At 45.2% G+C, this 25694-nt stretch overlaps 1 protein-coding gene across 1 annotated transcript in view; it reads left to right on the top strand.

The window, feature by feature from the left end:
* Positions 1-25694, top strand: part of ADAMTS16 (ADAM metallopeptidase with thrombospondin type 1 motif 16) — a 508970-nt gene that overhangs the window by 9191 nt on the left and 474085 nt on the right. Inside the window, exon 3 of the mRNA XM_040433225.1 lies at positions 21161-21477. Coding sequence (XP_040289159.1) covers positions 21161-21477 — 317 coding nt within the window. The remainder of the gene's footprint in view (positions 1-21160; positions 21478-25694) is intronic.

The following is a 25694-nucleotide window of genomic DNA, read 5'->3' on the forward strand; positions in this document are numbered from 1 at the left end:
AGCTGGGGCTCCGATCAGAAGCTGCCACTGCACCACCAATGAGGGGGAGTGGAGAGGTCCCTGTGGCCACTGCCACCAATGATTTTAATACTGGAGGGTTGAGAGGGGCCGGCGCACTGTGCCACCAATGATTTTAATGGGATGGGGGGATTGAGGGGGGGGAGGCACACTGCCCCACCAATGATTTTACCCCTTTATACAGGAGGCGGGTACTAGCAGATCAGCGGCAGTTAACTGCCGCTGATCGCAGCTCCCTGTCAGGGGCAGGGTGCCGGCAATGCGATTCTGCTGCCGGCACCCGCCTCCTGTATGTGTTAAAGACTGACTACTGTATATGAGTCCAGACTTTCACTATTAGGCCACACAGAGCGGCGCCCAGCGATGTCTCAGCACTCACCATTTAGTCCTGGGCGCCGCTCCGTTCGCCCGCAGTGCCCCATTACTGTCTCCTCTCCTGCTCCACATGCTGCTGATTACTATCGGAGCGATGGGAGGAGACATCAGCTTCACTAGTGGGCGTTCCTTCTCCCTGGCTGTAGCGCTGTCCAATCGCAGCGCAGGGAAAAGGAACGCCCACTAGTGAAGCTGATGTCTCCTCCCATCGCTCCGATAGTAATCCTATCATTGGTGGCGCAGTGCGCCCGCCCCTCCTCCGCCCCTCTCTTCTCATTGCCGCCCCTCCTCCACCCCCTCTCTTCTCATTGCCGCCCCTCCTCCGCCCCTCTCTTCTCATTGCCGCCCCTCCTCCGCCCCTCTCTTCTCATTGGTGGCAGCGGCAGCAGCACAGGGGGAGGGAGGACAGCTTCCTTCTCCCCGTGCTGCTGAGAGAGAACATGAGCGCGCCGATAGCAGCGCGCTCATGTTCAGAGATACTAGACTGCGCAGAAGCGCAGCCCAGTATCGAAAAAACGGAAATCCCGGTATCGTATCGATACCGGGACAAAAGTATCGATTGGGTATCGAAATTTCGATACCCGCAACAACCCTACATCTAGGATAGCATAAACATTGATGGCTTTGTCTCTGCAGCCCTTTGGGTATACTTTTGTTAGGCAGATTTTTGAGCAGGACCTGCCGCTTATGAGTCCTTTACAGACTTCAGTGCATTGTGAAGTAACTGCTGGTGGGTTAGCTTCAGAGTTACTTTCCTCCCCGCCATGCTCTCTGGCACTGTTACTCTGTGATGAGGTCCATGGCAAAGGCCCAGGATGTAGGGTCGTGTTGTGATCTGAGTTGTTGCATTCTGTGCATTTTACACTAACCTGACAGTCTTTGGCAATATGTGATGTTGATGAGCAGCACTTGTAGCAAATGCGGTTCTCCTTGAGGAAGGCTTTGCGATCTCCTATGGACATTTCTCTAAAGGCTCTGCACTTCAGAAGAGGGTGTGGCTTCTTATGTAGAGGGCACTGCTTACCAGGATCTTTGACTGTTTCGTGGCTGGCGGAGCTGTAATGCCTGTAAGAATCTGCAGGTGAAATGTTAGTTTTGTGCACTGCCACTGATCCTTTGTGTGGTCTGTGGTCATAGGGAGTGGCACAAGACTGTGATAGATCAAAGCTAGGGTCATTACGAATATTGGCCTCTAGCCTTACAAAGTCAACAAACACACTGAAGGGAGGGAATGGCACATTGTGGATATGTTTGTACCTTGACCCGTGGGAGACCCATTTCTCCTGCAGGTTGTGGGGAAGCTTTAATACAATCGGTATGACACCTCTGGCAGTGTCGAGGAAAGCAAGCCCCGGTAAATCCCCTTCAGCTTTGGCAACCTGTAATTCCATCAGTAGGTCACTTAAATCCCTAAGTTTCTGGAACCCTTTGCTAGATATTTTAGGGAATTTGTCAATTCTTTTAAACAACGCATCCTCTATGACCTCTGCAGAACCATAACATTCATCAAGTCTATCCCAGATCATTTTTAGGCCAATCTCTGGGTAGTTTATATTAATATCCCTGATTCTCTTGGCATGTTCTACAGAGTCTTTTCCAAGCCGATCTACAAGGAAGTCTATCTCCTCACTGTGTGACAGACCCAAGTCTTTTGTAATGTTATAAAAGGAGGCCCGCCATGCTCTATAGTTTTCAGGGCGATCACTGAACTTCGCCAGTCCCTTTGTAACTAGCTCACGTTTAGTAAAGAACCTGGCAAAGTCTATTGTGCTCTGGTTACTACTAAGGTTGGTTGGAGGTGGAAAGTCACAGTGAGAGTGTGGTGGGCGATCATACCTGTATGGAGTCTCTGACTTAGGCCAGCCCATATCATACCGTCTTGTGGGATAAGGTGGCTCTGCAGGCTGGACTGGAAGCTGGCTTCCTCGGTGTGCAGGGAAGTTAGCTGGAGTTTTGTCACGTGGCTCTGGGCTCTCTTGTTTGTAGGACTGGGTTCCGAGCGTGACTCTTTCTTTTGGACGGTATGATTCTTCTATGGCATAGGTGACGTCTTCGGTTCCTGGGAATGGATCAGCATTGCTGTTTGGTCTAGAGTGTTGACGGACGTACTCTGAAGTGCGTTGTACAGGATCTTGCTGGCCGAGTTCTTGGCTAAGCACACTGCGGTGACTTCCGGTTTTCTTGTATTCCATTGCTTCCAAGAACTCTGCTTCAGCTATGGCGGCTGCCGTTTCTTTCTCTACGGCGAGTTTCTCTAGCTTCGCATCTAAGAGGACCTGTTGCTTTGCTTTCTCTGCCCTTTCTTCTTTCATCTTCATTTCTTTTTCAGCAAAGGCTGCTTTGACCTTCGCGGCTTCTGCTTTTGCGCGGGCAATGGCAGCCGCATTGCTAACGGAAGACTACTAAGTGGAACCATCCTTCCTTGATCTTGTCTTGTAGCTTGATACTGTGCTACGCGACATGGTGTTGGTGAAGACACTTAACTGCGTGGAGACTACTGTGTTGTGGAATGTCGGTCGCTGTACTTAGAGAGCGGTCACAGTATGCAATCAAATGTGTCTACATTGCTTGAAGCTGCTATCCCCTTGCAGCACTGGACTGTATAGAAGTCGCTGTGGTGTCCGTTTGCAGATATTGCGTGGACCGTAACAGACTTCTGTGTAGTCAGGTGCGTCTCTCTCGCTAGAAGTCGTCGTTTACTGTCCTGTTCTCACAACATGTACCCCCGGGGTCTATATGCAGTTCAACAGGCAGATATCACCATTCTACTAGTTCATAAGATGAGACTTCTTTCTGTAATCTGTGGTTTTATTAACCGGCAGTAGATAAGGTAAACTATAAGAAAATGAACATACAAGAACTGAATATACAATACAGTGTACACAAAACTTACACAAAAACATTAATCCCTTACCGACGATGCTTTAGTAAGAGACACACAATGTGTAGCTGCTCCTTCCATGAGGTGAGGAGAAAAGGAAGCAGAAGCCTGTCTCTTTCCCAGAAAGCACTGTGAGCAGGAAGTCAGGTGACCTAATGAATATGCATAACTTAACAAGGCAAAAGATGCACTTACAGATAAAGGTCACTAGATGGTGCTGAAGGCACACAAATGAACAGACTATGCAATAGTGAAGACAGCACAAAGAGCATAGGGATCTACAGTACAGGCCCGAGGTTCCTGAGCTGGGGGTCGTCCTTTTAAAGACGAGTGCCCCCGACTACAGCCATTGAGGCATTCACACTGACTAGACTAGGTCAAGTAGGGCAAGCACGTAGGGAGAGTTAGCAGCCTGAGTAGGCTCCTCCCCTTTACATTTAATACGCCCCCTACACAGGAACTCCACCAGGCCCAGTTCTATCTACTTAGACCTTATCCTCCATCCCTAAAATAGCGCAGGAGTTCCCTTTACTCCATTGTCTCATTTTATTTTAAATGATAGAAATAAAAGTTAATTCTTAACCTAAATATGAACATAGATATGTTACATATTGTAGGGGAAGAACACTAGGTAATGCATTAATTAGAGACTAAAACAGAAATACAAGAAAAAAAGACTCCTGTATTCCACTAGGTTGCTTTTACGTGCTGTGCTAATTTATTAGGCGAGTATCCAGTAAAATGAAGTTATAACTGAACATTTTCAGCCCAAAGGCCATCTTCAGAGTACTGGATGAGCCGCACCGAGGGTAGACAGCTTGGTGTAGGGCATAAGAGCCCGTAGGTCAGGTATAGCGTAAATAGGGCAACAGCCCTGTGTGCTTGAGCAAGTATAGCGCAAGTTGATATAGGGTAGCAGCCCTCTGAAGCCCAGGGTGAGGGCTGGCCCTTCCACCTGGCTTCAGAAGAAGATCGCAAAGTCTAGAGGTAGGCAGCAATGAGCACAGGTCTTTGGGAGAGGGAGCACACTGCATGCACTCCTGTCCGCAGTCATTCAGCTAGAAATGTCCGGAGACTAAGTCCAGCATTTCCATGCTGATTTATGCAGGATTTCCCCACCAAAACCTGAAATGCCTAATTGCTGATTTTCATGCATTTTTGCCACAGATCTCACCTTTCCATTGAAAAGCATCAAATCCGCTGCTAACACTGCAAACGTAATTGACATGCTGTTTATTTTTGAATCTGCGTGGCAGCTCAATTTCCACGTGTAAAATATCTGCAAAGTGTACATGAGATAATAATAATGTAATATGCTGCAGTTTTTCCGTATGGAAATCTGCACTTAAAAACCACACGTATTCCGCAACGTGTGCAGGTGGCCTAGCAGTTCCCCGTGTGACCCCAGCCACTTTTGTAGTGAGAGAGGGAGAAGATAAAGGAGAATGTTAAAGCTACGGTATGAGTCAGCAAGGTGATCAGCGTCAACCATTACAAGCCTTGCTGCAGTGGAGGGAAAATAGGGTAAAGATACCTGCACTCTTCAGGTATGATTTTTGCCAGTCATATTAGAGAAATTGTGAATTGCGGACATTGTGATAAATTGCTTTTGTTAGCTGGATATCCCAGGGATATCCCAGAGTAACCTGAGGGCCATAACTTCCATCCACTCACTTGACTCATGCTTGGTGCACTGTAAAGAGAGACTTTGGTTAAGTTTAATCTGTCTTGGTTATTGACTCTCCTAACACCACACGCTGGCTACTGCCTCACCTGAGCGCACTGCCTTGCACTCACTTGGACATTAACATCAAGGACACCTCGAGCTACCATCAGACAAGGAGTCCACAACTACAAGGAGTGGCCGGAGGGAATCCAGGGAGACCCTCCTTGACTGCACTGACCCCAGGGAGCAACAACTTGAGGTAGAGCACTACAACATCACATCAGAGCCACTACCACTCTCATTGTCTACACTGGCTCCCATAGGGACTTGCTGCACATCCAAGACGAGGCTTCAAGATCCCATTAAATTGCTTTGCCACACGTGCCACCAAAAATTTCATTTATGGCATTAGGTGCCAGTGCAGTAAATGGTATATTGGACAAACAAACAAAAAAGTCAGGACTTGACTGAATGAACATTGATAATCTATTAACCCCTTAGTTACCAGCCTGTTTTGGGTCTTGCTGACCAAGCTTTTTTCTACCTTTTTTTCATCGTCGCCTTCCAAGAGCTATTTTTTATTTTTCGATCTATATAGTGTGGTGATGTGAACTCTAAAGTGAATAATGATCCCGGAAGAGGGGGTATATCTCACGCAGGGTCCTCAACTGGGTGAGATAAGTAAAGTTCCAGAGTGGTGCTGGCTTCAGAAAGGCATAGTTGCTGGAGCTATTTTGTTTAGTATTTAAGGGCTGGATTTTAATTGGTTTGGGAGCTAGGTTGGTAGAGGGAGCTGCCAATCCACCCCTCCCATTCCAGTGCAGGTTTTAGCTAACATGAGGGATCCCCAGGTGTAATCAACTGGGATCATTACTGGGGAGTACAAGCCCATCCCAGACTGTCAGTCGGGGGCGTGGTTGCAAACAGAATCCGGGCTAGGCTGAGAAACCACGAGGCTGGGACATAGCCTAGACTGACCGTGTTACAGCCTGGGGGGCTGGTATACGCTTGGCTGAGAAAGCCGGACATGTCGCTGTGTCTGAACAGCACTCTATAGGTGGGTCAGGGATTCCACCATATGTTTAGTTAGTGCCCAGCCGGGCAGGTGTTTGTTTTGTATTATCCTTGTTTTGCTGAGGTGCCAAATAAAAGCGATGTTTGGACCTTAAACTTGGTGTCTGGCAAAGATACTTGTGTGAATGACCCCCGGAGAAGAGCTAATCCCCCACAATAACTTGTTTTTTGCAGTACAAGGTATAGTTTTAATGGCGCAATTTTGGAGTACTCATCATTTTCTGACTAACTTTTATTAACTCTTTATGGGCGAAAGATGTAGAAAAACGGCAATACTGCCACTGAGTTCTTACGTTATAAATTTTACGGCGTTCATTTTTCGGTATAAATAACAATATCTTTTATTCTCTTGGTCAGTATGATTACAGCGATACCAAATACATAGTTTTTTTTTCTGTTTTACTACTTTTTGTTTTTAAAGGAAGAAAATCTTTTTGCATTGCCGCTTCCCAAGACCCATAGCTTTTATTTTTCTTTCCATGGAGTTTCCTGGCTTGATTTTTATTTTTTTTGCAGTACGACTTGTAGTTTTCTTTGGTATCATTTTGGAGTAAATAACGCTTTTTAATTGGTTGTTATTAAAGGGAACCTGTCACCTGGAAAATACAATTTACACTAATCACAGTACCTTAAAGTATCTCTCATAGTGTGCCCAAAGATGTATTCATATCTTCTTTCTGCGTTGTGCTGTCTCATAAAATCGACTTATAATACTGTGTTTGTCACCTTTTTGAAGTCGTGCTGAAGTCACGGGGGCAGCGGCCTCCTTGACTCAACCGTCGGATAAGCCCGCCCCTATGCTGCTCCTCCGCATATTGATGGACATTTTTCCCTGTAGCCGTGACCGCGCTCTTCTCGCGCATGCGTCGTGCGTGTCCTGCCACAGCATGATCCCGGCTACGGCTCCCTCCCTCCCTGGCATCTGCATGTTCACTGCGCCTGCGCTGCAGTGCAAGCAGACGGTGATCGCGCTCACGCCACAGGGGAGAAGCGATGGGCGCGAGCGCGCTGTATAGGAACGGTGCAGGCACAGTGAACAAGAAGATGCCAGGGAGGGAGAGAGCCGTAGCTGGGATCATGCTGTGGCAGGACACGCACGACGCATGTGCGAGAAGAGCGCGGTCACGGCTACAGGGAAAAATGTCCATCAATATGCAGAGGAGCGGCATAGGGGCTGGCTTATCCGACTGTTGAGTCAAGGAGGCCGCTGCCCCCGTGACTTCAGCACGACTTCAAAAAGGTGACAAACACAGTTTTATAAGTCGATTTTATGAGACAGCACAACGCAGAAAGAAGATATGAATACATCTATGGGCACACTGTGAGAGATACTTTAAGGTACTGTGATTAGTGTAAATTGTCTTTTCCAGGTGACAGGTTCCCTTTAAGTTGTTTCTGTGGCAACTAAGTATAAATTAGCAATTCTGTCATATTTAGTTATTACATTTTTTTTTTTAACATCGTTCACTGTAGGGGATCATTTACATGATATTTATGTAGTGCGGGTCTTTACGGATGCGGCGATACGAAACATATAGGAGATTTTATATATATTTTTTTTTTCATTGAAAAGCATAATTTTTATTGATTTTTAAAATACAATGCGCTATCCCTATAGTATATTGCAATTTAATGCTTTACTTACATTGACCAGCAGGCTGTGCCAGAGATGAACAGCCTGCTGGAAAATCAGACCCTAGCCAGCCTTTACACAAATCAGCACCCCATGATTGCATTTGCGGGGTGCTGTTGGGAGAGAGAGGGAGTCTGGGGGTCCGGGCTGTTAGAGCAGGAGAGTGGCTCTCATGTGAGAGCAGAGTCCCCGCTGCACGGAGGACCCCTTAGACTGGGCATATTTTTTTACGGCGGCCCAGTCTAAGGCCACTTAGTGACCGCCATAAAAAGGTCTATGAGTGGTCACTAAGGGGTTAAAAGATACTGTGAATTGCGAGCAAAGGGTATAGAACAGAAAAAAGGTGAGAGCAAGTATAATGAGGTGATGTTATAACAGTGTTTTGATACGAAACATCAATGGAATTAATAAAAATGGGTTGTTTTGGAATATAACCTTTCCTAGATTCACAGGAATGTAATAAAAGGAAACTGTTGCAACAAGATTACTAAAATGGACACGATGATTCCAAAGAGGTTAAATGAAATGTACAACTTTAGAGTATTTTTTATTATAGTCAGTCTTTTTGATACTAGGTTTTAAATTATATGAAGTATCATTTTTTTTTTTTATTGTAATCATGGTGAATTCTCTATATAAGCAATAAGGGCTCTTTCACACTTGCGTTGTCCGGATCCGTCGTGCACTCCATTTGCCGGAGGTGCCCGCCGGATCCGTAACAACGCAAGTGAACTGAAAGCATTTGAAGACGGATCTGTCTTCAAAATGCGTTCAGTGTTACTATGGCACCCAGGACGCTATTAAAGTCCTGGTTGCCATAGTAGTAGTGGGGAGCGGGGGAGCAGTATACTTACAGTCCGTGTGGCTCCCGGGGCGCTCCAGAATGACGTCAGAGCGCCCCATGCGCATGGATGACGTGATCCATGTGACACGTCATCCATGCCCGTGGGGCGCCCTGACGTCACTCTGAAGCGCCCCGGGAGCCGCACGGACGGTAAGTATACTGCTCCCCCGCTCCCCACTACACTTTACCATGGCAACCAGGACTTTAGCGTCCTGGAAGCCATGGTAACCATTCAGAAAAAGCTAAACGCCGGATCCGGTAATGCGCCGAAACGACGTTTAGCTTAAGGCCGGATCCGGATTAATGCCTTTCAATGGGCATTAATTCCGGATCCGGCCTTGCGGCAAGTGTTCAGGATTTTTGGCCGGAGCAAAAAGCGCAGCATGCTGCAGTATTTTCTCCGGCCAAAAAACATTCCGTTCCGGAACTGAAGGCATCCTGAACGGATTTCTCTCCATTCAGAATGCATTGGGATAATCCTGATCAGGATTCTTCCGGCATAGAGCCAAGACGACGGAACTCTATGCCGGAACCCAGCAACGCAAGTGTGAAAGAGCCCTAAGTGGATGACGTAAGAATGAGTGGTGTATTTAGCAACATAGGGTTCATTTACTAATCTGAAATATGTCTAAATTAGGGTTATTTCAGGCGCAGATGGCAGCACAGTGGTTAGTTGCGCCGCCATGTGCGACTTTTCCCCACTCACGCCAGTTCTAAAATTGTGAGAGGGGAAGGGACAGGCCGACAGGCCCATCTCATTCATCATTTTCTACGCCTGTTTTAGTCGTAGGAAATAGTCTAAATTTAAGATGGCAAGGAAGCAGTCTTACATTCAGACTGGTGCTGGATGTACCGAAGTTATGGAGAGGCCATCTATGGGCATTTGTTAAGACCTTAATAAATGTGCCCCATAGTTGCTTTCCATGATTACGGATGAGTAAAGGGGCGTGACCCCCAAAAAAACATTGCGCAGGATTGGATAGGAAAAGTTTAGCATGATTATTTTGATTATAGGCATGCAAGATGTTTTTGTATTTGAAGATTGCAATAAAAAGGAAGGAAAGCACTTTACATACTGGATGGACTGTGAGTATTTATTACACACTCACAATTATATTATCCATTGCACATGTACAGTCGTGGCCAAAAGTTTTGAGAATGAAACAAATATTAGTTTTCACAAAGTTTGCTGCTAATCTGCTTTTAGATCTTTGTTTCAGTTGTTTTTGTGATGTAGTGAAATATAATTACACGCATTTCATACGTTTCAAAGGCTTTTATCGACAATTACATGACATTTATGCAAAGAGTCAGTATTTGCAGTGTTGGCCCTTCTTTTTCAGGACCTCTGCAATTCGACTGGGCATGCTCTCAATCAACTTCTGGGCCGATTCCTGACTGATAGCAACCCATTCTTTCATAATCACTTCTTGGAGTTTGTCAGAATTAGTGGGTTTTTGTTTGTCCACCCGCCTCTTGAGGATTGACCACAAGTTCTCAATGGGATTAAGATCTGGGGAGTTTCCAGGCCATGGACCCAAAATGTCAACGTTTTGTTCCCCGAGCCACTTAGTTATCACTTTTGCCTTATGGCACAGTGCTCCATCGTGCTGGAAAATGCATTGTTCTTCACCAAACTGTTGTTGGATTGTTGGAAGAAGTTGCTGTTGGAGGGTGTTTTGGTAACATTCTTTATTCATGGCTGTGTTTTTGAGCAAAATTGTGAGTGAGCCCACTCCCTTGGATGAGAAGCAACCCCACACATGAATGGTCTCAGGATGCTTTACTGTTGGCATGACACAGGACTGATGGTAGCACTCACCTTTTCTTCTCCGGACAAGCCTTTTTCCAGATGCCCCAAACAATCGGAAAGAGGCTTCATCGGAGAATATGACTTTGCCCCAGTCCTCAGCAGTCCATTCACCATACTTTCTGCAGAAGATCAATCTGTCCCTGATGTTTTTTTTGGAGAGAAGTAGCTTTTTTGCTGCCCTTCTTGACACCAGGCCATCTTCCAAAAGTCTTTGTCTCACTGTACGTGCAGATGCGCTAACACCTGCCTGCTGCCATTCCTGAGCAAGCTCTGGACTGGTGGCACTCCGATCCCGCAGCTGAATCCTCTTTATGGTTCAATTTGTGTTTATTGAAAACCATGGTGAACAAAAGATATATCAAATCACAGGTTAATAGCGTTTTCAAATACAGTATGTCATGACATGAATCTTTAAATCATCAATCTAAAGATGGACGGTGGTAAGAGGGAAACAAGACAGGAGGACAGGAAGGAGGAAAGGGAAGGGAAAGGAGACGAAGGGAGTATACTAGTAATCCTTGTAAGATTTAAAAAAAATTAAAAATAAAAATAGAGCTAATATAATACATTAAGTCAATGTACCAGACATCAACCAACCCGAAAAACCAGCCGATGCCCGGAACTGGTACCAGGCTTCCCACTGTCTAGAGTGCGCAACACCAGTGCCCTGGTCTTCAGCACCCAACTCCTCCAGTCGTGCTAGACAATCTAGAACCTTCACCCATGTAATTCTAAGGGGGCTGTCCGTTGAGCGCCATGCCCGAGGTATGATTTGGCGCATTGCTATAATAAAGAATCTAAGAATGCATTTTTTAACCAATTTGATTCTACCTGGGTAAGCTGAAAGGAGAGCTAACTGGGGGGATGGAGAGATATGGGTCCTATAGAGATGATCATGGAGTGTGAATATATCTCGCCATAGGGGAGCAACTCCTGGACACTCCCACCAAATGTGTAGCATGGTGCCTCTAGATCTCAGGCACCTCCAACATGTGTCCGGTACGGAAGAGTAAAACTGGTGGAGCTTAACCGGGGTCCTATACCATCCAGACCAGATCTTATAATTGAGTTCCTGTATCTTACAGGATATTGAGGACTTATGAGTGAATAATAGAGATCTCCTCCACTGGTCAGGCGTGAGGGAACATCCCAAATCAGTCTCCCAGGATTGTATAATTTTCTTAACCGGAGCAGGGAACTCCTCTGTGTCATCCCCGATCTCTCCCGAATTCAGTATGGCATATATGAGAGATATAGGATGCCCAGGCGCAGAGGTAGCTAGACATATTTTCTCAAATTCAGATAGGGAGGATTGGAGTTGCGGACCGAGTGCCAGAGACCTAGTGAAATTGCGTAATTGGAGGTAGTGAAACCAACGTCCGGGTGAGTCGGGAATGAGGTGCCCTAAGTCTTTGAGATCCAATAACCCCCTGGTGGAATATATGTCCTGACCCTAACCTGGGGCATGGCTTGTGACCCGAAAGATTGTAGGGCCGAGAGTGTGGATGGTAGTGATGGATGTCCAGATAGGTTTGTGAGTGGGCCAGGAATCGTGGCTAGTTGAACTTTAGAAGTGAACCCAATCCAGATATCCACTTTGGTGGATAGAAAAGGTGATAGCTTTTGGATGGACAACTGGATCAAGGTGGTTTTCGGGAACCAGAAGACGCCTGAAATTAGGCCTGGGGCCAGGGCATGTTCTAATTTGACCCATAATTTCCTTTCAAGATTGTGTGTGAGGTCAATTATGCAATTAGCGACCGCCACTCTGTGATATGATAGGAAGTTGGGTAAACCCGTGCCTCCTTGGGTCTTTGATCTAATCATTAAGTTGTAGTTTAGTCTGGCCCTGGACCTACCCCATACAAAACGAGAAGCTAGTCTCCTGAGTCGAGTGAAATAAGAAAAGGGAACACGAGATGGGATCGTCTGAAAAAGATAAAGGAGCCTGGGCAGGATGTCCATTTTTGAAGGTATTTATTCTACCAAACCAGAAGACATTTAGGTTCGACCAGGATCGAAGGTTATTTTCAATGGTATGGAGTAAGGGCAGATAGTTGAGCTTGAACAAGTGGGAAGGATCTGGTGATGTATACGTTCCCGGGTGTTTAAGTGTATTTAGTGACCATCTAAACGAGAATGACTCCTTGAGGGTGGCGACATCTCTGGGGGGGGGGGAGGGTGATATTTAGAAGCTCAGATTTTTGAACGTTAACTTTAAAATTGGATAATGATCCAAAAATCTGAAATTCCTTCAGCACCGAAGGGAGTCCGATTCTAGGCGATGTTAGGTATAACAAGAGGTCGTCGGCAAATAATGAAAGTTTGTGTTCCACATCTCCCATATGGAGACCTTTAATCGAGTCGTTGGCTCGCAAAGCGTTAGCCAGGGATTCCATAACTAATATGTAGAGGAACGGGGAGAGGGGGCACCCCTGGCGTGTTCCATTTGAGATACGGAAAGGATCTGACAGAGTACTATTGACACGTACTCGGGCAGTGGGGCTGGTGTATAATGCCATGATTCTATGTATCATTTTGGAACCCAAGCCAATATGGGTTAATAAGGTACAATTTCTGTTCAGATATTTAACCCTCTAGCGCTGCAAAATCCTGGACACAAGTGAGCAAAAAGTCCACACAATAAAATAGAAAAAATTGATTGCGCTGCAGGAGAGTATGCTAAAATAATAAAGTCAAATGTATCTTTTTCTTTCTTGTGTAAATCTTCGGTCAAATGGGGTCATCCATAAATATCAAACATAACTGTGGTGTAGAAATCTGGAAAAATAGAAACCGCACAATGGTGTAGTACTTCTAGAAAGGAGTATCACCTGGCCGCAGGTTATACTTACAAAACTCAGATGGTAATAATCGTAGAAAACCGGCTCAGCACTTTCATCCACCCAGGAGCTGCACACCTCAGATGCCGTTCAGTAAGCCGCACAAACGAACAGGATCCGAACCGCTTGTGAGAAAACTTGCACAGGCACAAGCTGGATCTCAAATCAGCAAGATGTTACCAAATTTGCACTCTTCAGGGTCTCGGAAGAAGGATATCAACCAATGGTGAAGTACGTACAGCAAGGTTGGATAAAAAGGATTTATTATACTCACAAAGACAGCAGATTTGGGAGCAATTTAAAACAAGTACAAAGTGCCCAAGGGCTCCCAAATCTGCTGTCTTTGTGAGTATAATAAATCCTTTTTATCCAACCTTGCTGTACGTACTTCACCATTGGTTGATATCCTTCTTCCGAGACCCTGAAGAGTGCAAATTTGGTAACATCTTGCTGATTTGAGATCCAGCTTGTGCCTGTGCAAGTTTTCTCACAAGCGGTTCGGATCCTGTTCGTTTGTGCGGCTTACTGAACGGCATCTGAGGTGTGCAGCTCCTGGGTGGATGAAAGTGCTGAGCCGGTTTTCTACGCTTATTACCATCTGAGTTTTGTAAGTATAACCTGCGGCCAGGTGATACTCCTTTCTAGAAGTACTACACCATTGTGCGGTTTCTATTTTTCCAGATTTCTACACCACAGTTATGTTTGATGTTTATGGATGACCCCATTTGACCGAAGATTTACACAAGAAAGAAAAAGATACATTTGACTTTATTATTTTAGCACACTCTCCTGCAGCGCAATCCATTTTTTCTATTTCAATATGGGTTAAGGTTCTCTCTAGGAAGTGCCAACTGACCCTGTCGAAGGCCTTCTCTGCATCAACCGAAAGCAAGCACAGAGGGATCTTTAGTTGCTTAGTCTTAGAGATCAGGCTTATAGATTTAATGGTGTTGTCGCGGGCCTCTCGTCCTGGGACGAATCCTACCTGCTCTCTATGAATACAGTTCGGTATGTGGGGATGCAATCTTAAAGCTAATATTTTAGCAAATATTTTTAAGTCAATATTGAGGAGGGAGATGGGTCTATAATTTGAGCAAATGGAATGATCTTTGTCCGGTTTGGGGATAACTGTGATGTGAGCCTGAAGGGATTGAGATGGAAAAAGACATGTATCAGATATTGAGTTGAATGTTTCAAGTAGTAGGGGGGTCAGGTCATCTTTAAAGTATTTGTAAAAACGTGCGGTCAGCCCATCTGGACCGGGACTCTTCCCGTTTTTGAGGTCCTTAATGACTGACAGTAGTTCTGGGGAGGAGAAGTCATCCTCCATGCCAGAAGATGCATCATCTGGGAGACTTGAGGGGCCAAATTGAGATAGGTAATTTTGTGCGTCGGGAGACGATGGTCTAGGAGAAGGTGTGTGTGTGTGGTCTAAATTATACAAGTTGGAGTAGTATGTCTGAAATTCACGCGCGATTTCAAGGGGAGCATGAATCTGACCCTTCGAACCCACATTTAACAAGGGAATATGTGTGAGCGGGGCACGCGGGTGTAATGCTTTTGCCAGCCATTTACCACACTTATCCCCAAACTCATAGTAACCGCGTTTGACTTTGTCTCTGAGGCAAAGGGATTTTTGGTCAAGTATTTTTAATATCTGTTGTCGGATGGATGAGAGTTCGGCTTTAAAGGGTTTCTGTCACCCCACAAAACTCCTTTTTTTTTTTTTTTTGGATAGTTAGATTCCTTATAGCGCGATATAGGAGAATATAATAGTCTTACTTACTTTCATGCGGCCGATTCTTTAGAAAACGAAGTTTTATAATATGCAAATCAGGGCTCTACCAGCAAGTAGGGCGTCTACTTGCTGGTAGCCGCAGCAGAAAACCGCCCCCTCGCCGTGTTAATTGACAGGACCAGCCGTGATCTCCTCCTCCGGCCGGCCCTGTCAGTATTTCAAAAATCGCGCGCCTCTGGTCATTCGGCGCAGGCGCTCTGAGATGAGGAGGCTCGTCTCCTCAGCACTCCCTCAGTGCGCCTGCGCCGATGACGTCTTCTCTTTCGGTGATGTCATCGGCGCAGGCGCACTGAGGGAGTGCTGAGGAGACGAGCCTCCTCATCTCAGAGCGCCTGCGCCGAATGACCAGAGGCGCGCGATTTTTGAAATACTGACAGGGCCGGCCGGAGGAGGAGATCACGGCTGGCCCTGTCAATCAACACGGCGAGGGGGCGGATTTCTGCTGCAGCTACCAGCAAGTAGACGCCCTACTTGCTGGTAGAGCCCTGATTTACATATTATAAAACTTCGTTTTCTAAAGAATCGGCCGCATGAAAGTAAGTAAGACTATTATATTCTCCTATATCGCGCTATAAGGAATCTAACTATCCAAAAAAAAAATATATGAGTTTTGTGGGGTGACAGAAACCCTTTAAGGGAATCTGAAGAAGAAGCTTTGTTTATGGCCTCTTTAGCATCTAGTTTCGTAAGGAGTGCAGATAGCTTGTGAGCCCTTTCTTTCTTGAGCCATGTGACAAAAAGACACCCCTGACAACACATTTAAGTGCTTCCCATTTTAAAGGCGGAGCAGTGGTGTCTGACCTATGATCAGTGATGAAGTCTGTAATGGTTTTCTTCAAATCTGCAGCACAGACTGTGTCGTTTAAGAGATTGTCATTTAATCTCCAGGTGAACGTGCGAGGGGGTGTGTGAATTGGGGATAGTAGTTCAAATACTGGTGCATGATCTGACCATATCATGGAATCGATTGAGCATCGGAGATCGAGGTCCAGGAAGCTCTGTGATACAAAGAGATGGTCCAATCGGCTGTATGTGTTATGTGCAGAGGAATGAAAGCTATAGTCTCTGACACCCGGGTTCAAGACTTTCCATAGATCGACTAGTTTGAGAGATGTAAGAGCTGCTTTGAACCTGCGCAATGAAGAAGGAGAGATCGCAGACTTACCCACAGAGGAATCCAGCTCGGGGTTCATGATCATGTTGAAGTCACCGCCTAAGATGATACGGGAACCCTCGGCGAAGCCAGCCAGTCTTCTCAGGATTTTGGTCCCAAAGGATGCCTGACCCTGGTTTGGAAAGGGCACATTTGCTACCGTAAATATGGAGTCATTAAGTGTGAGCTTAAGAAAAATATATCGACCCTTAGGATCAACGTCTGAGGCTAAGACTTTAGGTCGGAAAGCTTTGTGAAAAGCTATAGAGACTCCACCTGCTTTTTGTATCTGGGTGGGGACTGTGGAACTAAGTAGGGTAGTACCTGTTTACACAGTTTGGTATGGATGAGAGCTTAAAGTGGGTCTCCTGAATCATCGCTATCATAATTCTTTTTTTATGAAATCGGTAAAGGACTTTACTGCGTTTCTCAGGTTTGTTAAGGCCTCTAGCATTGTAAGAGCTAAACGATAACAATCCTGTCATGGTGGGTGATAGAGACGAGAGGTACAATCATATGGTTGGATTACACATAAGGGAAGAAACAGGAGGAAGAGGGGAGACAAACATACGATACAGTATGTAAATACTGAGGAGTCAGTAGACATATATTGGGAATTTAGAGATCAGCAGGAACCTAACAATCGGTTGAACGGTCACTAAGTTAGGGCTCTTTCACACTTGCGTTGTCCGGATCCGTCGAGCAATCCATTTGCCGGAGGTGCCCGCCGGATCCGTAACAACGCAAGTGAACTGAAAGCATTTGAAGACGGATCCGTCTTCAAAATGTGTTCAGTGTTACTATGGCACCCAGGACGCTATTAAAGTCCTGGCTGCCATAGTAGTAGTGGGGAGCAGGGGAGCAGTATACTTACCGTCCGTGTGGCTCCCGGGGCGCTCCAGAATGACGAGCACGTCCCGGGGCGCTCCATGCGAGCACGTCATCCATGAGCATGCGGCGCCCTGACGTCACTCTGAAGCGCCCCGGGAGCCGCACGGACGGTAAGTATACTGCTCCCCCGCTCCCCACTACACTTTACCATGGCAAACAGGACTTTAGCGTCCTGGAAGCCATGGTAACCATTCAGAAAAAGCTAAACGTCGGATCCGGTAATGCGCCGAAACGACGTTTAGCTTAAGGCCGGATCCGGATTAATGCCTTTCAATGGGCATTAATTCCGGATCCGGCCTTGCGGCAAGTGTTCAGGATTTTTGGCCGGAGCAAAAAGCGCAGCATGCTGCAGTATTTTCTCCGGCCAAAAAACGTTCCGTTCCGGAACTGAAGGCATCCTGATGCATCCTGAACGGATTTCTCTCCATTCAGAATGCATGGGGATAATCCTGATCAGGATTCTTCCGGCATAGAGCCCCGACGACAGAACTCTATGCCGGAACCCAACAACCCAAGTGTGAAAGAGCCCTAATGACTAATCGTCATATACAACACTACAAGAGGTGTTGTGGTACCTAGTAAGGGAGAGAGAAGACAAGGGCAGTGCAGCTGCCTGACTTGTCTCCGGACAAGTAGTGAGGTAGGTAAATATAACAGGTTTCAAACAGCCTATCAAGTAAAACATTAAGTAGGATAGCAACAATGAACTGGTGGGCCTATGTGGTAAGGCCATAATAAGGAAGAAAACAATGGCAACTAGAAACTGAAGCCTATCAATAGTCGGACAGTTAGTCCTCGGAAGAACGTGAGCTTCTAGAGGACATCTGGTGTTTTGGGTGCGCCTTCTGCCAGGGGTCTCTGCGCGGCGCGGGGATCATTTCCCATTGTCTGGGCCAATCAGGAAGGCTAATTAATAGGTGGCAAGTTGAAAGTGTCCAGTATCTTCTGGAGGTCTGAGATGGTTTTAAAAGAGGCAGATTTCCCATCTTTTCTGGCAAAAAGCTAAAAGGGATAACCCCAGCGGTAGACAATATCATTGTCCTTAAGGAGGAGCAGTAGTGGCTTGAGGGCTTTTCGTAGCATAAGCTTGCGCCTAGCCAGGTATGGCAAGATGAGTATACCAGGGTAATCCGGGAGACTTGGCGACAGGTTCCTCGAAGCTTTAAGAATCGCCTCTTTTTCTTTAAAGAAGTGAATCCTGCACACAATGTTGCGTGAGCGAGATGGATCCATGGATTTCGGACCCAGTATTCTGTGTATTCTGTCAATCTCAACCGGTGGATCCGATGATTTGTTAAGTAATTTGTCAAAGAAACCTTGAGCCCAAAGTTCCAGGGCATGCGGAAGAACAGATTCTGGTACCCCTCTTATGCGGAGGTTGTTCCTCCTGTGTCTGTTCTCAATATCATCAAGATGGCTCAGTATGTCTTGGATCTGCTCTGTATGATCCTGCAGGGCCTGTTGATGAGACTCAAGTGACTGGAGAGTCTGTTCTTGTATGGATTCTATTTCCTCCACTATGTGACCCACTTGCTTGAGGTCTGAATGCAAAGCAGCTATATCCTGCTTATGAGAAGCTTCCAGCTTGGAAAAGAGAGCCTTCCGCTCCTGCTTAGTAGGTAAGGCCTTGAGGTGGACCTTCCAGTCCCAATCATCTTCCAGTGAGGACGGGGTCGCCTGAATGGCTGTGTTAGCCGGGAGCCCGGAGGAGCTATACGACTGGGGTGATGAACCAGGCGTGGAGCGTCTGCTGTCCGCCATTGCAGGAGAAGAGGGAGCTGCGGAAGACGGGCTATTAACAGCCCCAGCATATGATCGAGCCCCTTATACAGCTAGCGGTGAGTGGCCGGGGTTTGGGGATGCAGCTGCGGCGATGGGTGCCGCGGTCTCCTCACCAGCAGTTGCGGCCGCCATCTTGGGAAGCGTGGATGTCTTGGCGCTTCTCACCGGCTGAGAGCTGGAGGCCAGGAAACGCTCTATGGCTTCGAAATCTCTCTCCATCGGCGCCAGAGTGGACGAGGTTCTCTTCCTCCTGTTTTTCATGAGGGTATGTAGGCTGGTTGTGTCCTGAGTCCAAAATGAAAGCCGGAGACAGTCAGGAGCTCTGAGCGCACGCTGCTCACTCGGCCATTGGCAAGCTCCGCCCCCAGCTGAATCCTCTTTAGGAGACGATCCTGGCGCTTGCTGGACTTTCTTGAACGCCCTGAAGTCTTCTTAACAAGAATTGAACATCTTTCCTTGAAGTTCTAGATGATCCTATAAATTGTTGATTGAGGTGAAATCTTAGTAGCCACAATATCCTTGCCTGTGAAGCCATTTTTATGCAACGCAATGATGGCTGCACGCGTTTCTTTGCAGGTCACCATGGTTAACAATGGAAGAACAATGATTTCAAGCATCACCCTCCTTTTAACATGTCAAGTCTGCCATTTTAACCCAATCAGCCTGACATAATGATTTCCAGCCTTGCGCTCGTCAACATTCTCACCTGAGTTAACAAGACGATTACTGAAATGATCTCAGCAGGTCCTATAATGACAGCAATGAAATACAGTGGAAAGGTTTTTTGGGATTAAGTTAATTTTCATGGCAAAGAAGGACTATGCAATTCATCTGATCACTCTTCATAACATTTTAGAGTATATGCAAATTGCTATTATAAAAACTTAAGCAGCAACTTTTCCAATTTCCAATATTTATGTAATTCTCAAAACTTTTGGCCACGACTGTACATATACTCCGGTTTCTGCTGTGGAACTCTGCAGCTCCTCGAGGGTTACCTTAGGTCTCTGTCCTGCCTCTCTGTCCTTGCCCGGTCCATGAGTTTTGGTGGCGGGCGTCTCTTGGCAGGTGAAAATTAGACTTTTGTTAAAAGGTTCAATATTCTAGACTCAAAGTGGCACACTCTAGTCAGCTAATTAATCCATACCCCCTGAGCAAAGGGTACCTCAAAATGGTGACTTTGGGGTTTCATAAGCTGTAAGCCATAATCATCCAAATTATAACAAATAAAGGCTTGAAATATCTCGCTTTGCATGTAATGAGTCTTTCACATATGTTAGTTTCACCTTTTAAGTTGCATTACTGAAATAAATGAACTTTGCACAATATTCAAATTTTTTTGAGTTTCACCTGTATATCGCAGCCCTCAATCAGTATTTTGTGGAAGAAGGTATATCACTCCCCTGAATCAGTTTTTTGGGGGGTCAACAGGTATATCACACCTGTTGCAAATAGTTGTTCCAATAGCATTTGTCACTCTGTATAGCTGTAGTATCGCAGCAGAACCGCACACAACTGCTGCACAATACAAATGCACTATAATATACTTTCTGTGTTAGAAAGTTTATTATAAGTATATCACACCCCTCAGTATATCACACCTATCGATAGCACACCTATACCAGTCCTTAAAAGGACTTTTGTGGCCCTATTAGCTAGCGTTTGGTGTCGCTAACAGCCTGTCCCTGCTCCACAAAGCAACCTCTCCTTACACTGGCACAACACAGAATGTAAAATGGCTGCCAGATCGGGTTCTGTGATAGAAGGGGGGGGGGGTGTCCATATGCTGAAACATCCTGTCCCACCTGATAAATTTGTCATGGGTCAAATTTTGGCAAAATGCAAAGAATATGGCGCCGGCGGACATCGCCATATGTTTGCATGTTCGGCGAATCGCGTACGTGCAAAGTTTGCCGCGAAACAACCGCTGGGGGGAAATGCAAGGCCATCTCTAGTTATAACACATACATACAGTCACTGGTAAGATTACCTTCACTACAGTTTACATCATGCACATTTCTAACACTTCAAAGATTAAGAATTGTGATGGGTGTGCTTCTTTAAACAAAAAATAATAAAGTTTGTACTCTGCTGCATGTGTATGAGTAGTCTACCCTTATTTATTATTAAGATGTAAAATGAAGATTATAAAAAAAAATCTTAGCGGTATTTCCTGTAGGAAGCGAGAAGAATCCCAAAGGTTTAACTATGTATCATGGAGCAATATTAAATACAAACTGTAATAACTTTGTATTACGCTAAGAAGATGGATCTGTAAAATATATATATATTTTTACCAGTCATTGGTATTAAACATAAGGCATATTTAATTATTTCATTCATATGATGTTTGAGTTGTTTCTCATGTTGGACTTCTTTTTATTCACAGACTATGGTATTGTTGAGGTCTATGAAGTGGACAAAGATGGGAATTACATCAAAAATGACATTAGCCACAGTCATAGACGCAAGAGATCAGCAAATTCCAGTCCGGTTCATCTCAAGATTCATGGATTTGGAAATGATCTACATATGAGATTAAAATATGCAAATAATTTAATAGCTCCAGGATTTACAGTTCAAACATTTAGAGATGGAAGAACCAAGTCTACAGAAGTGTATTCATCCTATGACTTCTGTTTTTATCAAGGAACACTGCTGTCCCATAAGCATTCAACTGTAGCACTTTCTACATGCAGTGGCCTGGTAAGTGAGTCATTTACTGTGAGAGAGTTTTGCTGCTCAACGTTTAATTCTACTATACTTCTTTGATCCCTAAATTGCATTTTAACAAAATGATGGGTTATGTGAGCATTAGCAGTATTGATGTACCAATTCTTATCTGGACACTTGAGTTAATAGTTGCAAGAAACTTTTACTTAACATTTTCAATGGTTTTTGTCATGTCATATCAGTATACAGCAAGTTAACAGATTCAAGTTAAAACTGCTCCATCTGTAGCTCGGTGTTTTCTTGTGGTAAGTTATTTTTCGAGGACAAAACTACTGTAAGCTACTACAGATCATATCAGGGATCACATGACTATGACTTGAGTTTTCTGAACTTGTAAACAAATGGCTACACTGTGTGGGGGACCCTCAAGCAGTGTTATTTTTCCAGTGGACCACTGAGGAATGGGTGGAAGATGGGAATAGTAGTTGTGGTTCTGAGGGTGGTAGTAGTACTAACAGATCTCCACTCTTACGCTCCCTAGGGCCGTGCAGTGACAGGAGGGGACACCTTAACCACAGGCATGCAATAAGGTTCTTGTTAAGCCCTTCTGCATTTCCCAGACTAAGGGCTGCAGAACTGGGATACGGGTGGGCAATTCATCTCAAAGTGTGGTGGGATGCTTTAGCAATATTCCCTTCCTCAGCAGCAAAGCCTTTCTCCCATAAACAAGCACCTTGCTGTCTCAGTCCACTGCATGGCCTTATAAGTTCTAGACCTTCTCAGATGTCTGGTCTCTTTATCTCATGAGTACTTTAGTTGTGTGGCTGCTTTCTGGGCAGTTGTGGGGTCAGAGATACAATTTCTCAAAACTTGGGCCTAGTTGTGCAGGAGGTTGAACAGGCACATCTTCCCTCCAGGCTACTTTAGACTAGACTCCCTCAACACTAACTATTCAAGGGCAGACCTAGTGCAGCTCCTGACAACCTAACACAATTTAGGTGCATGTACACAGCAAATCACAACATTTCATTGCACTAAATCTGGCAATGTAATCAACCCTTTGCAGTATTCCTTCTGTATTAGTGCACTTTTATTTTTGGGAATACAATATATAGATTTTTATTGCTGTAGATTTATAATAATGAAACAAACAATATTAGTTTAGACAATAGAATGGGTAATCGTATAAGTTTATAATACCAAATAAATACTTGTCAATGACATATGTACTAAAGGTATACTGATGCATACACAGCCCACTAGAGGTACATTTAATAAATACTGATTTGCCTTTGGTGCTATATGAAAAATCAATTGATTTGTGCTCCATAATCCCATAATCTAGTCTATCATTTGATCAGTGGGGGCAAAGTGATGCATGTTGCACCTATTCAGTGCAATTAGCTGTTTGTGGGCTCTCCTTGATAGTCAGATTGGTGGGGAGGGCGAAAAAATACTGATGGGAAAGCTCTAACAGCTGGTGGGGGGCCTCTGCATTTGGGTCGCTTCCCATCAGGGGTGGATTGGCCATAGCCCCTTAAGGGAAATTTCCCGATGGGCTGCTGCCCCAGGGTGCCACTGAAGTTCTCCTCTCTGCCATTGACGGCATACATAATGAGCTCATGTACCCCACCAGCGACCACCTATGTCCTCCTGAATTCAACTGCTGTGGCCCGCACCTCACCTCCTAAGCCCCTGTGGGGACTCGATTTGGTAGTTAGGACAAGCGGATGCAGTATAGAGGAAAAGAACCGTTTATAACTCAAAACTTCAGTGTTTATTCACACTTGTTGCAAGTACACAGTACGACAGTTCATTTGCAGTATTGGTGTTAGTTCACACCCAGATGGCTCAAAAAAGCAAAACAGTCACCTTTTGTCCTGGGTGTTAATCCACACCCGACCGGCATAGTTCAGAACATAGCTGTCCTCCCAGATTCAGCCTCCAGCTTGGCACAAGGCTCAGATCCCGATTGCCAGAGCTCCAATGTCAGAGAGAGATAAATCTGACACTGTTGGCTGTTTTTTATGGGCCTGACATAACCCAGCCTGGAACGTGGGGAGTAGTCACCCACCCAGCACTTTGACTACTCCCAGTAAGAGCCGTCCCAGATCAGCTATTTACAGCCATACTAAATGGCAAAGCATCAAACAGCAACTGCTGCTGACACATGAAAACTGTCTCTTACTCCACCAAGGCCAGAAACTATGGTGACGCATACCAATCATCCACGATGATTCCTTGTACCTTCTTACACCCCCTGCTCCATAGACAACTGGAGGATGAGGACAGAATATGTTAGCTATTGATGACTACCACAGAAGGCCAACTTTTGGGGCAGTATATTGTGCTATATTGTGTATATGGTGCTACACTGTTATTTGGTTCTGCTGGGATGGTATTTTGCACTATGGTGTTGTTGACCCTGCCTACTTTTGTTACCCTGCCTTCTGTTAATTTGAACCTGCCTACAAATGGGGCCACTTCTCTTTATTTATTTTTCTAGAGCCACTTTAAGCTCCCAGTCCGCCCCTGCTTCTGATCAAAAGTTCTGATAATTTTCATAGCACTTAGCTATTTAGCTAATTAGTTTTGTTGCATTATATCAGAAGTGGTCTAAATGCTAGGGCCCCCGCCATTCACTAGGATGAGGGCCCATGTCCCCCAGCATAAATGGCGGGTAGGACATGCATGTGTGCTTTAGCTTCGTTAAAGTCTATGGCGCTGCTAGAGATACTATAGCCATGTACAAATACTCAGACCTCTGCCGTGCAGACACATTTTCTATCCACAGAATAGGGGATAAGTTGCTATAGACCTTTTAAGGGTAAGCAGCTTAGCACACTCATCTAAAAAGGTCATTTTAGATGTACATAAGAAAGCAGAATTCTCTTTATGTATTTTGCATTCTACTCACCTATAATACAGTAACTCAAAGTAATCTTATAATTGAACTTTCCCAGCTGAAAACCAACAAATATGGTTAAAAAACAAACAAACACCAAAAGTAGGGATTTACTTTGAAGTGGGAACACGGGGCACATAAATACACCTAAGCACACAAAATATTTACTACCCATACGGTTTACTTAGGGCAGGGATGCCCAACCTGCTGCCCTCCAGCTGTTGCAAATCTACAACTCTCAGCATGCCTGGACAGCCTACAGCGCATAGGGCATGCTGGAAGTTGTAGTTTTGCAACAGCTGGAGGCCCGCAGGTTGAGCATTGCTGATCTAGGATATCTCTTAACACCTTAAGGACCCAGGACGAGAATGCATTGATAGTCAATGCAGTACAATACAGATGTATTGCGCTGCATTAAAACAGGGATCAGACCCTGTAATATTGAAGTCCTATTGTGGGACAAAAATACAAAATAATAAAAGTGAAAAAAAACTGTTTTTTCCAATGAAAAAAAATAAAGTTTCAATAAAAAAGCCCCTTTCCCATAAAAAGAAGCATATAAAATAGTATTTTTCAATTTTTTTTACAGACATTAGGTATCACTGCGTGCGTAACAACCTGCTCTATAAAAACATCACATTATACACCCCATCGGGTCAACACCATAAAAAAAAAGAATAAAAACTGTGTTTAAAAAAGCAATTTTTTAGCACCTTACATCACAAAAAGTATAATACCAAGTAGGGCTGCACGATATGGGAATTTTGTGCGATTGCGATTAGGGCCCTAAAAATTGCGATAACGATGTGCGATGCGATATTTTAAGGGAATTGTGCTAGAGGTCTATTTGCTTGGATTTTCCCATATGAGCCGCTGACGTGGCTGGGTATGACATAGTTATGGGGGATCTGTGGATGACGCTGTGTTGTGGGGGATCTGTGGATGACGCTGTGTTGTGGGGGATCTGTGGATGACGCTGTTATGTGGGGGATCTGTGGAGGACGCTATTATGGGGGATCTGTGGAGGACAGTGTTATGGGGGATCTGTGGAGGACACTTATGGGGACCTGTGAAGGACACTTATGGGGACCTGTGGATGGCACTGTTATGGGGTGGATCTGTGAAGGACGCTGTTATAGGGGATGTGTGCTATGACACATAGGGCCATGAGGGGGGCAGCATAAGACATATAGCATCTTATGCTGGTCCCCCTCATGGCCCTATGTGTCCTAAACTGTGCACATAACTGGCTTTGTGTTAAGTATTTTACTAGTGTGTGAAACAATCTCTCTCCTATTGATAACAGGTCCAGCCTCTGTACTCACTGTCACTATGAATGCACTGC

The sequence above is a fragment of the Bufo bufo genome, chromosome 5, assembly GCF_905171765.1.
Source record: "Bufo bufo chromosome 5, aBufBuf1.1, whole genome shotgun sequence".
Classification (NCBI taxonomy): domain Eukaryota; kingdom Metazoa; phylum Chordata; class Amphibia; order Anura; family Bufonidae; genus Bufo; species Bufo bufo.